This window comes from Scyliorhinus torazame, chromosome 5 (genome assembly GCF_047496885.1).
Source record: "Scyliorhinus torazame isolate Kashiwa2021f chromosome 5, sScyTor2.1, whole genome shotgun sequence".
NCBI lineage: Eukaryota > Metazoa > Chordata > Chondrichthyes > Carcharhiniformes > Scyliorhinidae > Scyliorhinus > Scyliorhinus torazame.
The window spans coordinates 160,888,123-160,901,540 of record NC_092711.1 but is presented as its reverse complement, the minus strand read 5'-3'; the positions used below and the strand labels follow the sequence as shown (position 1 = coordinate 160,901,540).

Here is a 13,418-nt window from a genome sequence, read left to right as displayed (position 1 = left end):
AGAGTTTGAGTTCTTCCTTTTGTTTAACTCGGCCCCTGGTATTTCCCGCTCCATTTTGTGGGAGATGTGTAAAGTTTATGCTCGGGGCTGATAATTTCTTAAACTGCTAATACAAGGTGCAGGATAACCAGAGGCTTGTTTGGCGAAGGCCAAGGAGAATCATATGGAGGCCCCGAGTAAGCTACCGCTGAAGGAGGTTAACGCAGCAAATTGGCTTTGGACTCCCTGTTGACTCAGCAGGCCAAGCTTTGCAGAGTCTGCACCCTCCCTGGATTCACTTCCTTTCCCTTCAGTTGCTGCAAGTGACCAATTGAAGGTGAGAATGAGAAAAGAAATGGAAAGGGGGAGAAGAGAAAGTGTTTTACTCACAGATGTTGGAGACAGGAAGAGGTTTCACCTTCACTTCCGCTGTGACATCACAATGGTGCCCTGCCTGAATCAGCCAATAGCAATTACTGTATTCCGCGGAGTCGTCACCGGGTTCCAGTGCGCAGGCCCAGGAGCCCCTCCTCCTGCAGCTCCTGGAGACAAGGTTTCCAGGCAACCGGCTGACGGCTCCGGCCAGAGGGAGAAGCCGTTCGGTGATCTCTCCCTCCCCCGGTCCGGGACTGCGCATGTCTCGGGGAGAGGGGCAGCTGTGCATTTGCGAATTGAGCCCGCCTCCTGCCCTTTCACCTGAGGTATTGACCAATGGGAAGAGTTGAGCGCGGGCATTGCGTGAATGGATATTGAGCTTCACACAGAGTGAAATCTCCTCCTGTCCCCAACCTCTGTGAGTAAAACACTTTCTTTTCTCTCCTTTCCATTTCTTTTCTCATTCTCACCTTCAATTGGTCACTTGCAGCAACTGAAGGGAAAGGAAGTGAATCCAGGGAGGGTGCAGACTCTGCAAAGCTTGGCCCAGGTCTCTCTCTCTCTCAAAGACATTGACATCCTTTGCTCCCTCAGCTTGACACATTTATTCGTCTGGCTAAAAGGATGGTTTCTTTCCCAATATTCACAATTAAAGGGTAGTTTCCCCAGGAGATGGCTGACATTTATGGGGATAGTAAATTAATATCGGACAGAGATATGTCTATTGTTATAAGGTACATATTAATTATATTGTTAATGGTTCTGTAATAAAGTATATTATTATTATTTCCAGTTGTGTAATATTGTGCTGTAGCCACGTTATAGATTTCCGGTCATCTCTTCCCTCAGAGGGTTGTTAGTTTCTGAATTACTCTTCCACAGGGACCACTGGAGGCTAGGGGGTCACTGAATATATTTAAGGATGAGTTGAATTTTTTTGTTACGTTTTTTTAACCATTTTATAAATCATGAATGAATGCAACAGAGTAACAGAAAAATTGGTGGAAAATGGGTACAGAGCAGAACGACTGATATTGCCACATAAGTACAAGCAACACATTGCAGAATTAATTTGTGGCAGTACATTTGAGCGACCAGAGTCTGGAGATGAAATGCCAGATCAATTGAACAACTGGTTAACAGGTTAACATAGTGAGTGGAGAAAGAGGGTAAGAATATATAAAAACAGAAGGATACCAATGCAGGTCACACAGCCCAAAATATTACAAAACAGATAAACAGCATAGTTGAATTAAAATAAATTACCTGGGGGTGCAGGTTGCCCGGGAGTGGGGGAGGGGCTCCGTAGCTACAACATTTCTAGTTTGATGGGGAGAGTGAAAGCTGATCTGGCAAGGTGGGATGGTCTCCCTCTGTCAATGGCGGGTCGGGTATAGGCAGCTAAAATGAATGTGTTGACGTGATTTCTGTTTATTTTCTAATGCCTGCCGATTTTGCCGCCAAAGATATTTTTCAGAGAGATTGAAGGAATGATTACCTCATTCATATGGGGAGGGAAGGCGGCCAGAGTTAGAAAGGTGCTGCTACAGAGGGGAAGGCATGCACGGGGTTTGGGCGGCAAATGTGCAGAAGGTGCGGAGCTGGGTCAGAGGGGTTGATTCCCAGTGGGTCAGAATGGAGGAGAGTTTGTGTAGGGGGTCGGGATTGAAGGTGCCAACAACAGCACCGTTCCAGATGGCCCCAGGGAAATACTCAGGGAGTCCGGTAATAATAGCTTCATGGAGAATTTGGAGGCAGTTTCGCCAACACTTCAGGTTGGGGGTAGGGTCAAGAGAAATGCCGATTCGGGGGAATCACAAATTTGAACCAGTGAAGTGGGACGTAAATTTTCGGAAATGGGAGCAGAAGGGGATTAAGACACTAAAAGATTTGTTTCTTGGGGGTCAGTTTTCAGGATTGAAGGAGCTGGGAGTGAAGTATGGGCTGCAACAGGGGGAAATGTTTAGATAGATGCAGGTTCGAGATTTTTCCAGGAAGGAGATACAGAGCTTCCCGGTGGAGCCGGCCTCCACCTTGTTGGAGGAGGTGCTGAGGATAGGGGGACCGGAGAAGGGGGTAGTGTCGGCAGTTTACGGGGCTATTTTGGAAGAGGAGAAGGCACCACTGGAAGGGATCAAAGCAAAGTGGGAGGAAGAGTTGGTAGTGGATATGGAGGAGGGGTCCTGGTGTGAGGTGCCCCGGAGAGTGAAAGCCTCCACCTTGTGCGCAAGGTTGGGGCTGACACAGCTGAAGGTGGTATATAGAGCACACCTCACGAGGGCGAGGATGAGTTGGCTCTTTGATGATGTGTGTGAACGTTGTGGGGGTAGCCCAGCATATCACGTTCATATGTTTTGGTCCTGTCCAAAGCTGGAGGATTACTGGTAGGAGGTTTTTAGGATAATCTCTAAAGTGGTGCACGTGAAACTAGACCTGGGCCCTCGGGAGGCCATATTCGGGGTGTCGGACCGGCCGGTGTTGGAAACGGGTGCGGAGGCAGATGTTGTATCCTTCGCCTCATTGATCGCCCGAAGGCGGATCCTGTTGGGCTGGAGAGCAACCTCTCCACCCTGTGCCCTGGTGTGGCAGGGGGACCTGTTGGAATTCTTGACTCTTGAGAAGGTTAAGTTTGAACTGAGGGGAAGGATAGAGTGGTTTTACAATTCATGGGCGTTATTCATTATGCACTTTCAAGAATTGTATAACATCGAACATTAGTTGGGGGGGGGAGGGTTGGGGGGAGGGGGACTGTGTGTGTTAATGGTGACCATGGGTGATTCCTGATTTCCTTTGTTATTTGCTTATGTTAACATGCGGGCAGTTTGGACCCAGATTTAAGGACTGGGTAAAGCTATTATATAAGGAGCCGAGGGCCAGTGTCCGCACAAATAACATCAGCTGAGAATACTTTCCTCACCACCGTGGGACTTGGCAGGGATGTCCTATGTCACTCATGCTGTTTGCACTCGCGATTGAGCCATTGGCCATCGCATTAAGAAGTTTGGGAGTATGGAAAGAGATAGTGCGGGGGGGGAATAGAGCATAGGGTGTCTTTATATGGCTATGACTTGCTGTTATATGTGTCGGAACCAAGTGTGTCAATAGGGGGAATACTGGAGCTGCTTCGGGTGTTTAGGTCTTTCTCGGGTTACAAATCAAATCTAGACAAGAGTGAATATTTTGTGGTGTCTCGTCCGGGGGTGGCGGCAGGGCTGTTATTCAGTAGGGTAGGGACTCACTTTAGATACCTGGGGGTGGAGGTTGCTCGGGATTGTTGGGGGGGAGGGGGGGGCTCCGTAGGTACAACATTTCTAATTTGGTGGGGAGAGTAAAAGCTGATCTGGAAGGTGGGATGGTCTCCCTCTGTCGCTGGCAGGTCGGGTACAGGCAGCTAAAATGAATGTGCTGCCGCGATTCCTGTTTATTTTTCAATGCCTGCCGATTTTCCTGATGACCTCATTCATATGGGGAGGGAAGGTGGCCAGAATTAAAAAGGTGCTACCACAGAGAGGAAGGCAGGCAGGGGGTTTGAGTCTTCTGAACCTGATGTATTATTACTGGGTGCTGAATGTGGAGAAGGTACGGAGCTGGGTCAGAGGGATTGACTCCCAATGGGTCAGAATGGAGGAGAGTTTGGGTAGGGGGTCGGGATTGAAGGCGCTAGCGACAGCGCCACTCCCGACGGCCCTGGAGAGATACACAGGGAGTCCGGTAGTAATAGCTTTGTTGAGAATTTGGAGACAGTTTCGACAGTACTTCAGGTTGGGGGCAAGGTCAATGGAAATGCCGATTCGGGGGAACCATCGATTTGAGCCAGGGAAGTGGGATGGAAATTTTCGGAGATGGGAGGAGAAAGGAATTAGGATACTAAAAGATTTATTTCTTGGGGGTCGTTTTACGGGATCGAAGGAGCTGGGAGTGAAGTATGGGATGGAGCAGGGGGAAATATTTAGATACATGCAGGTTCGAGACTTTGCCAGCAAGGAGATTCAGAACTTCCCAGCAGAGCTGGCTTCCACATTGCTGGAGGAGGTGCTGACGACAGGGGGACTGGAGAAGGGGATAGTATTGTCGGTTTACGGGGCTATTTTGGAGGAGGAGAAGGCGCCGCTAGAAGGGATCAAGGCAAAGTGGGAGGAAGAGTTGGGTGAGGGTATGGAGGAGGGGCTCTGGTGTGAGGTGTTCCGGAGGGTGAACGCCTCCACCTTGTGTGCGAGGTTGGGGTTGATACAGCTGAAGGTGGTGTATAGAGCGCACCTTAAAGGGTGAGGATGAGCCAGCTTTTTGAGGGGGTAGATGTGTGTGAACGTTGCGGGGTGGCCCCGCAAACCACGTTCATATGGTTTGGTCTTATCCAAAGCTGGAGGATTACTGGAAGGTGTTTAGGCTAATCTCTAAACTGTTGCAAGTGAAACTGGACCGGGGCCCTCGGGAGGCCATATTCGGGTGTCGGACCAGCCGGGGTTGGAAACGGGTGCGGAGGCAGATGTTGTAGCCTTCGCCTCATTGATCGCCCGAAGGTGGATTCTGTTAGGGTGGAGATCAACCTCTCCACCCTGTACCCAGGCGTGGCAAGGGGGGGGGGGGGGGGGGGGACCTGCTGGAATTCTTGACGCTTGCAAAGGTCAAATTTGAACTGAGGGGAAGGATGGAGGGGGTCTACAATTCATGGGCATCATTCATTGTGCACTTTCGAGAATTGGATCACATCGAACATCAGTGGGGTTGGGGGCTGGGAGGGTTGGGGGAGGGGGGCTGTGTGTGTTATTGGTGACTATGGGTGATTCCTGATTCCTTTTTGTCATTTGTTATGTGTTAACATGCGGGCTAATGTCTGGGGTTTGGTGGGAGGATGGGATCGTTGTTATTGATATGGGGATTGATATTTCATTCGTTACTGATTATTGTTTATTGTTGGGTGTAAATTTGGGAGAAAATGTGAAAAAGAAGAATAAAAAATATTTTAAAAAAGAAATCTACAAGTTGTGAATCTTTGGAATTCTCTACCCCAGAGGGCTGTGGACGCTCAGTCATTGAGTGTGTTTAAAGCAGAGACTGACAGATTTCTAAATACCAATAACACAAAGGGATATGGGGATAGTGTGGGGAAAAAGGCATTGAAGTGGATGATCAGCCATGATCGTATTGAATGGTGGAGCAGGCTCGATGGGCTGAATGGCCAACTCCTGCTCCTATGTTCCAATGATACAAAGATAGGTAGGAAAGTAAATTGTGAAGAGGACATAAGGAGGTTAAAAAGGTACATGTTAAATGAGTGGGACAAAATCTGGCAAATTGAGAATAATGTGGGAAAATGTGTAATTGTCCACTTTGTCAGGAAGAACAAAAAGGCTTATTACCTAAATGGTGAGAGATTGCAGAGCTCTGAGATTCAGAGGGATCTGGGTGTCTAAGAGCATGAATCACAAAAGGCGAGTATACAGGTACAGCAAGTAATTAGGATAGCTAATAGAATGTTATCGTTTATTGTGAGGGGAATTGAATACAAAAGTAGGGAGGTTATGCTTCAGTTATACAGGACATTGGTGAGACCACATCTGGAGCACTGTGTACAGTATTGCTCTCATTTAAGGAATGGTGTCAATGTGTTGGAAGCAGTTCAGAGAAGGTTTACTGGACTCATAACTGGAATTGGAGGCTGGTCTTATGAGGAATGATTGGACAGGCTGGGCTTGTGTCCGATGGAGTTTAGGTGACGTGATTGAACAGTAGAAGATGCTGAGGAGCCTTGACAGGGTGGATGTGGAAAGGATGTTTTCTCTTGTGGGAGAATCTAGAAATTGGAGTCACTTCAAAAGCAATAACTTGTCCATTTAAGGCAGAGGAGAACTTCTTTCTCAGGGGGTTGGGAGTCTTTGGAACTCTCTTCCTCGAAGGGCAGTGGAAGCAGAGTCTGTGAATGTTTTTAAGGCAGAGCTGGATAGATTCTTGAAAATCAAGGGGGTGAAAGTTTATCAGGGGTAGGTGGGAATAAGACCAGAGGAAATAGGAACAGGAGTAGGCCATTCGGCCTTTCCAGCCTGCAACACCTTACAATTGGATCATGGCTGAAACCAACATTTCTCACGTTCACTTTCCTGCCCTTTCCCTGTAATCCTAGGTTCCCTCACTGATCAAAAATCTATCTCAGCCTGAAATATACACAAGGACTCTGTCCCCACAACTCTCTCAGGTCCAAAGACTCTCCAAAGAATTTCATAGAACATGGAACATTACAGCGCAGTACAGGCCCTTCGGTCCTCGATGTTGCGCCGACCTGTGAAACCACTCTAAAGCCCATCTACACTATTCCCTTATCGTCCATATGTCTATCCAATGACCATTTGAATGTCCTTAGTGTTGGCGAGTCCACTACTGTTGCAGGCAGGGCATTCCATGCCCTTACTACTGAGTAAAGAACCCTCTGACATCTGTCCTATATCTATCTCCCCTCAATTTAAAGCTATGTCCCCTCGTGCTAGACATCACCATCCGAGGAAAAAGGCTCTCACTGTCCACCCTATCCAATCCTCTGATCATCTTGTATGCCTCAATTAAGTCACCTCTTAACCTTCTTCTCTCTAACGAAAACAGCCTCAAGTCCCTCAGCCTTTCCTCATAAGATCTTCCCTCCATACCAGGCAACATTCTGGTAAATCTCCTCTGCACCCTTTCCAATGCTTCCACATCCTTCCTATAATGCGGCGACCAGAATTGCACGCAATACACCAAATGCGGCCGCACCAGAGTTTTGTACAGCTGCAACATGACCTCATGGCTCCGAAACTCAATACCTCTACCAATAAAAGCTAACACACCATACGCCTTCTTAACAACCCTCTCAACCTGGGTGGCAACTTTCAGGGATCTATGTACATGGACACCAAGATCTCTCTGCTCATCCACACTGCCAAGAATCTTACCAATAGCCCAGTGCTCTGTCTTCCTGTTATTCCTTCCAAAATGAATCACCTCACACTTTTCTGCATTAAACTCCATTTGCACCTCTCAGCCCAGCACTGCAGCTTATCTATGTCCCTCTGTAACTTGTAACATCCTTCTGCACTGTCCACAACTCCACCGACTTTAGTGTCATCTGCAAATTTACTCACCCATCCTTCTACGCCCTCCTCCAGGTCATTTATAAAAATGACAAACAGCAGTGGCCCCAAAACAGATCCTTGTGGTTCACCACTAGTAACTAGACTCCAGCCTGAACATTTCCCATCAACCACCACCCTTTGTCTTCTTCCAGCGAGCCAATTTCGGATCCAAACTGCTAAATCATCCTGAATCCCATGCCTCCGTATTTTCTGCAGTAGCCTACCGTGGGAAACCTTATCAAACACTTTACTGAAATCCAGATACACCACATCAACTGCTTTACCCTCAGCCACCTGTTTGGTCACCTTCTCAAAGAACTCAATAAGGTTTGTGAGGCACGACCCACCCTTCACAAAACCGTGTTGACTATCTCTAATCAAATTATTCCTTTCCAGATGAATATACATCCTATCTCTTATAAATCTTTCTAAGATTTTGCCCACAACAGAAGTAAGGCTCACTGATCTATAGTTACCAGGGTTGTCCCTCCTCCCCTTCTTGAACAAGGGGACAAAATTTGCTATCCTCCAGTCTTCTGGCACTATTCCTGTAGACAAAGATGACTTAAAGATCAAAGCCAAAGGCTCAGCAATCTCCTCCCTAGCTCCCCAGAGAATCCTAGGACAAATCCCATCCGGCCCAGGGGACTTATCTATTTTCGCACTTTCCAGAATTGCTAACACCTCCTCCTTATGAACCTCAAGCCCTTCTAGTCTAGTAGCCTGAATCTCAGATTTCTCCTCGACAACATTGTCTTTTTCCTGTGTGAATACTGACGAAAAATATTCATTTAGCACCTCTGCTATCTCCTCGGACTCCACGCACAACTTCCCACTACTGTCCTTGACTGGCCCTACTCTTACCCTAGTCATTCTTTTATTCCTGACATATCTATAGAAAGCTTTAGGGTTATCCTTGATCCTACCTGCCAAAGACTTCTCATGTTCCCTCCTGGCTCTTCTTAGCTCTCTCTTTAGGTCCTTCCGAGCAAATTTGTAACTCTCGAGCGCCCAAACTGAACCTTCACGTCTCATCTTTACATCAGCCTCCTTCTTCCTCTTGGCAAGTGTTTCGACTGCTTTAGTAAACCACGGTTCCCTTGCGCGACCACTTCCTCCCTGCCTGACAGGTACATACTTATCAAGGACACGCAGTAGCTGTTCCTTGAACAAGCTCCACATTTCCATTGTCCATCCCCTGCAGTTTTCCTCTCCATCCTAAGTCTTGCCTCATAGCATCATAATTGCCTTACACCAGATATAACTCTTGCCCTGCGGTATATACCTATCCCTTTTGATCACTAAAGTAAACGTAATCGAATTGTGGTCACTATCACCAAAGTGCTCACTTACCTCCAAATCTAACACCTGTCCTGGTTCATTACCCAGTACCAAATCCAATATGGCCTCTCTTCTCGTTGGCCTATCTACTGTTGCTCATTTTAGCCTTAGTTTACTTATTCTTATTCTGTCACCTTTGCTCATGAGTCGCCAGGTATCTTTCTGATACCGCCACGTGGTTCAAGTCCGAGTAATGATTAATAATCCAACACACCGCTTAGTAAGAGTTAAATCAACGCTCATTTATTATATACAGCAATTAATACTTATACATTAAATCTACTGCTAAACTACTTCCTACAACTAACAGGCCAATACGTAACTTTGGAAATGGCCCACCAGGTCAGGGAAACGAATGGTCTTTTGAATGGGTTCTGAGCCTGCGGGAATCAAAAGCTGGTACAGGTCGATAGTCAGGAGTGTCTATCTGGTAGCGATCGCTGGAGTAAAACTTACGTTATCTTGCAGAAGGGTTTCGAAGGGTCGAGTTGAACTTGGCCCCTATTCTTATAGTCCCCAGGGGCTTCCCGCCTCTTGGGGCAGATCTTGTACCTGGTTCCAAGTGATTGGACTTGGTCCCAATCACTTGGTTCGACGTTCTCCAATACTGGAGCGATTCCTTGATCGAGGGGTGGATGTTTACCTTCCTTTGTGTCAGCTCCTGCTGGCGCCGAAAGGTCTGGGTCGGCTTTGTGTTGCTAATTTGTAGCAATTGTTCCTGGGGATGGCTGATTAATATGCAGATGGCTGGGTTGTTGTGATGTTGATGGTTGCAGGTATCGATTCGGTCTGGCTTCCCCAGAGGCGAATACACTGTTTTACCTGCAGCTGTCTGTTTGAGTCCTGTTGGCTGATTTTCCCATCAGCCTCTTCCGTTCGCCATTTTAAATCGGGGTTTGGCCATTCTAATCGGGAGTTAGCCATTTTAAGTGGCTACATTCTCTCCTTGTGATCCTAACGCGAAGCGTGAAGGATCACATCATTTTTTTCTTTCCATTCCCTGACCGGGGGGTGGGGGGACACCTCCTACATGGCCTCTGCTCTGACCATAGCTATGCACAAAAAATTTTAACTAACAATTCTAAGGGCGCTATGTCAGACAGGGGCATGCATTACAAAATAACAAACTTGGAACCTCTAACTTATCCTTAGTACACTACACTCGCTAAACATTTCATTATCCTACCTTCCTCAGGCATACAACAAAATCACATCATTCCATATAATCTTTCCTGGCTTGGCAGTCAAGCTCAGGATCATACAATTGTTTTGCTTATGAAAAAGTTTGTACATTTCTTTATTTATTACAACAATAAACGCAAGTGAATGCACTTTATTATTGCATTCGCGGGGGTCGGGGGTCTGGTCGTAACCGAACATAGGGGATCTGATCCTATATACCGGGGTTCGAGCGCGGTAGGCTCTCCTTCTCCATTTACGTAGGCGCATAGTCTGCACTACACAGCAGAGTATCGCCAACGCCAACAGTTCTTCGATCACATAGGACAGGGAGTACCAGGTTATGAACCTGGCACACCAGGATGATGCAGTGTCGCTGGTGACTGGGCTCTGGGTACTGCGTGGCAGTGAAACATTAACGGCTGGGAGGTTTGAAGTCATGGGGTTCGCGGTCACGCGCAACCAAATGTCCAAAAGTAGTGTGTTGATCACGATGAAGGAAGTCCTCATGGCTGTTCTCTTTTCCTTTTCTTTCTTCTCTTCTCTTTATTTTCTCCGATCCTGGAGCTTCTGGAGTTCTGTAGGAACAAGCATAGTACCTGTAACTATCTTTGTTTAATATATGGGATGCTAGTGTGTCTGTCCTTTGGTGTCAATTATTCCCTTATAATTGGTCACTATGTGTGACTCCCTTATTTTTTTTTCAAAACAAGTTTTAGGACACGGCACACTTCCCAATCATGAACCAGTGCTGAGTTACCATCCAAATGTTCCAGGATGTAAATAGCATATGGCGGCAACCTAAAGGTTATCTAAAACAAATAAAAAACTTTTTGAAATGAAAGATGTCAAATGAGGTGCGTATGGGCCGCGACGGGTAAGAGATGGATGGAGTCCCCGGGTAGGACGGCTACCAATGCCGTATCTCTCCTACCCGAGCGTAGTTGACCAGCGGGGGGGGTCCCCAGGCAGGGCGGGTCTCACGCCGTTTCTCCACTGCCTGAGCAACCGACAAGAACGGGCAAAAATGTAGTCATCGTGGTGGGGCTGCCATAGTGGTTCTATCGTTCGAACCAGAAGGGCAGTTACAATCGGGCGTCTGATACCCGAACAAATATCAGCTGAAAAGCTAGTTCCTCTGAACGAGCGTGTGGTCTCTTGACCAGTATCTGCAGATAAGCTAGTTCCGCTGAACAAGCGTGTGGAAAAAAAATTCTCCTGTCGGACAAACAACATTGAACAAACTTACTAACAACATAAAACATTCTGCAGGTTCCATCAGAAAGAACAACACTTTTCCCAAGCGGTTCCTTTAAAACGTCATCTGGACACCTCAGTTCTCGGTTGCGAACAGGGTCGCAAAGGGGTTGGCGGTTTGGGAGTCAGACCCGAGGTCGTCACCTTCTCCCGGGTGCCAAACTCTGGAGTGGATTAGGGCTGAAAGGGCTGCCTGGTGTGAGTTGGGGTCGCTCTCGTCATTGCGGACGAGGCGGTATGTGTTGTCACGGTTCCAGTAATTGGTGTCTAGTTGGGTGGGGACAAAATCGGGGTTGTCAGTGTGGTTCGGTGGTCGGTGGTGGGGTTTGTTCAGAAAAGTGATCAGGATGGGATCGCTTGGATCGTAGTCGGAGTCACTGGGCGTGGGTCCGTTTGCATGGGGATAGTAGGGAGGAGTGCTGTGGCTCTCGCCCGAGTCCCAGTCGCTGTCTCTGCTGCTGCAGTCTGTGGGCGTTCCGGGGCGGAGTGTATATTTCGGGGGTCGAGTCTGTGGCTGGGCTGGATGTCGTGGGGGTTGGTCGGGTTATGTTGGCTGTGGGCGGGGTGTGGTCTGCTGCGTCAAGCATGACGTGGTGTGCGTGGTTCGACTGTGCTCCATAAGCCTTTAACTGGTTGATATGAAACCACGCAGTCTTACAATTGGGGTACTTTATTTTGTAAACGGATGGGCTTACTTTGTCCGCAATGGAATATGGACCCGAGTATTTTGGTGCCAGGAATGTGCTGGGGTTATACACAGACAGCATCACTTGCTGTCCGATATCGTACTCCGTTGCATGCACTGTCTTGTCGAAACAAGCCTTGCTCTGTTTCTTCTTGGTGCCCAATTTTACCGCGGCTGCTAGCTGAGCCGTTTTAACATTAGCAACTAATTGCTCCACGGCTTTCTCGTATGTGAGGGCCGTTACTTCGGGGCTGGTCAGGTCTAAACCTAACAAGTATTCTGTCCCTTTCATGGGGCGTCCGGTCATGGGTGTGTGTGGGGACACCATTTTAAAAAGTGTAAATCTGGAGATGATAGTTGACTGTGCCAACATTTTTGTGAATGTAAGAAAAACTTGTTAAAAGAAAAATTGTTAAGATAAAGAATTAATTAAGTTGTAAATGTTATACAAGTTTGTGTTAAGCAAATCGTAAATTTAGTTCTGAGTTGAGATCAGAGCTAAGCTTGCAAGTTGCAGTAATTCAATTTGAATTTTCAAACATTTTTAAGTTTAAAAAAAAAAACACTGTTAGAACCTTTTCAATCGCTTTGCCAAAAAAACCCCAAAAAAACGCGCAAGTAGAGACAGGAAAGACGCGGGTCAAACAAGAGATGAGCTACGTAGTTCAATGGCTGGCCTTGAATTGACAGAAAATGATTAATTCAATAATTTAGAAAATGTTCACTAAAAGTTCCGACTGCACCTGTAACATTGTCTGCACTAATTCCAGAACCAACAGAGTATAATAATTGATATCCAGTCACTGCTCCCAGATTCCAATTATGCCAGTAACTCAAGCCCTTTTGGGTGATAGTATGGGTCCTGATTTACCATCTTCACGATCAGTAGAGAAAGAGGAGCTCTGTTTCGCAAGCCCAGTTAGCTCTAGAACCAGATCTCGGACAGCGAGAGAAGGGCTTGATCTTCACCAGAAACAATTAAGTATACCACCTAAGTCCCTCCAAACTAAGGTGAAACCGCAAGGTTTGTAGAACAAAGGAAGCTGCAACAGATGATTTTGAAGAGAAAGAACTCCCTCTAGTGACAGGGAGAGATGTCGAAGAACCAGAGGAAATAGCTAGAGTGCCCCCTGGTGAGATTCGGAGACAGTTGCCGATTAGGAAGATACCAAACCCACCCAAAGGGACCCTCAGCTCCTTTTTATGGCCCACCGTATGCATCAACAGCTTTACAACCGCCGCCCCCTCTGAGGGGCCATTGGTCTACTGGGAGACGAGGACGGGGCAGATATAGAGGGAGCAATGCATGTTATAATTGCGGCCGTGCAGATCACTGGCAACAGGAATGCCCCTTTAAAAGACAGGCAGGAGAAGGAGATTACCCGACCCAAAGGAGGGGGTACCCACCAAGGGGAGGACAGGTGAGATACACTGACTTCTTCCAGGAAAACCCTTTCCCAACACAGGATTGACTAGCTAATTTAGTCATAAGGACTCTC

General features: G+C 47.2%; 1 protein-coding gene across 1 annotated transcript in view; it reads right to left on the bottom strand.

The window, feature by feature from the left end:
* LOC140418011 (uncharacterized) overlaps nt 1-13,418 on the bottom strand; it is a 104,614-nt gene that overhangs the window by 40,766 nt on the left and 50,430 nt on the right. Inside the window, exon 3 of the mRNA XM_072501442.1 lies at nt 10,656-10,664. Coding sequence (XP_072357543.1) covers nt 10,656-10,664 — 9 coding nt within the window. The remainder of the gene's footprint in view (nt 1-10,655; nt 10,665-13,418) is intronic.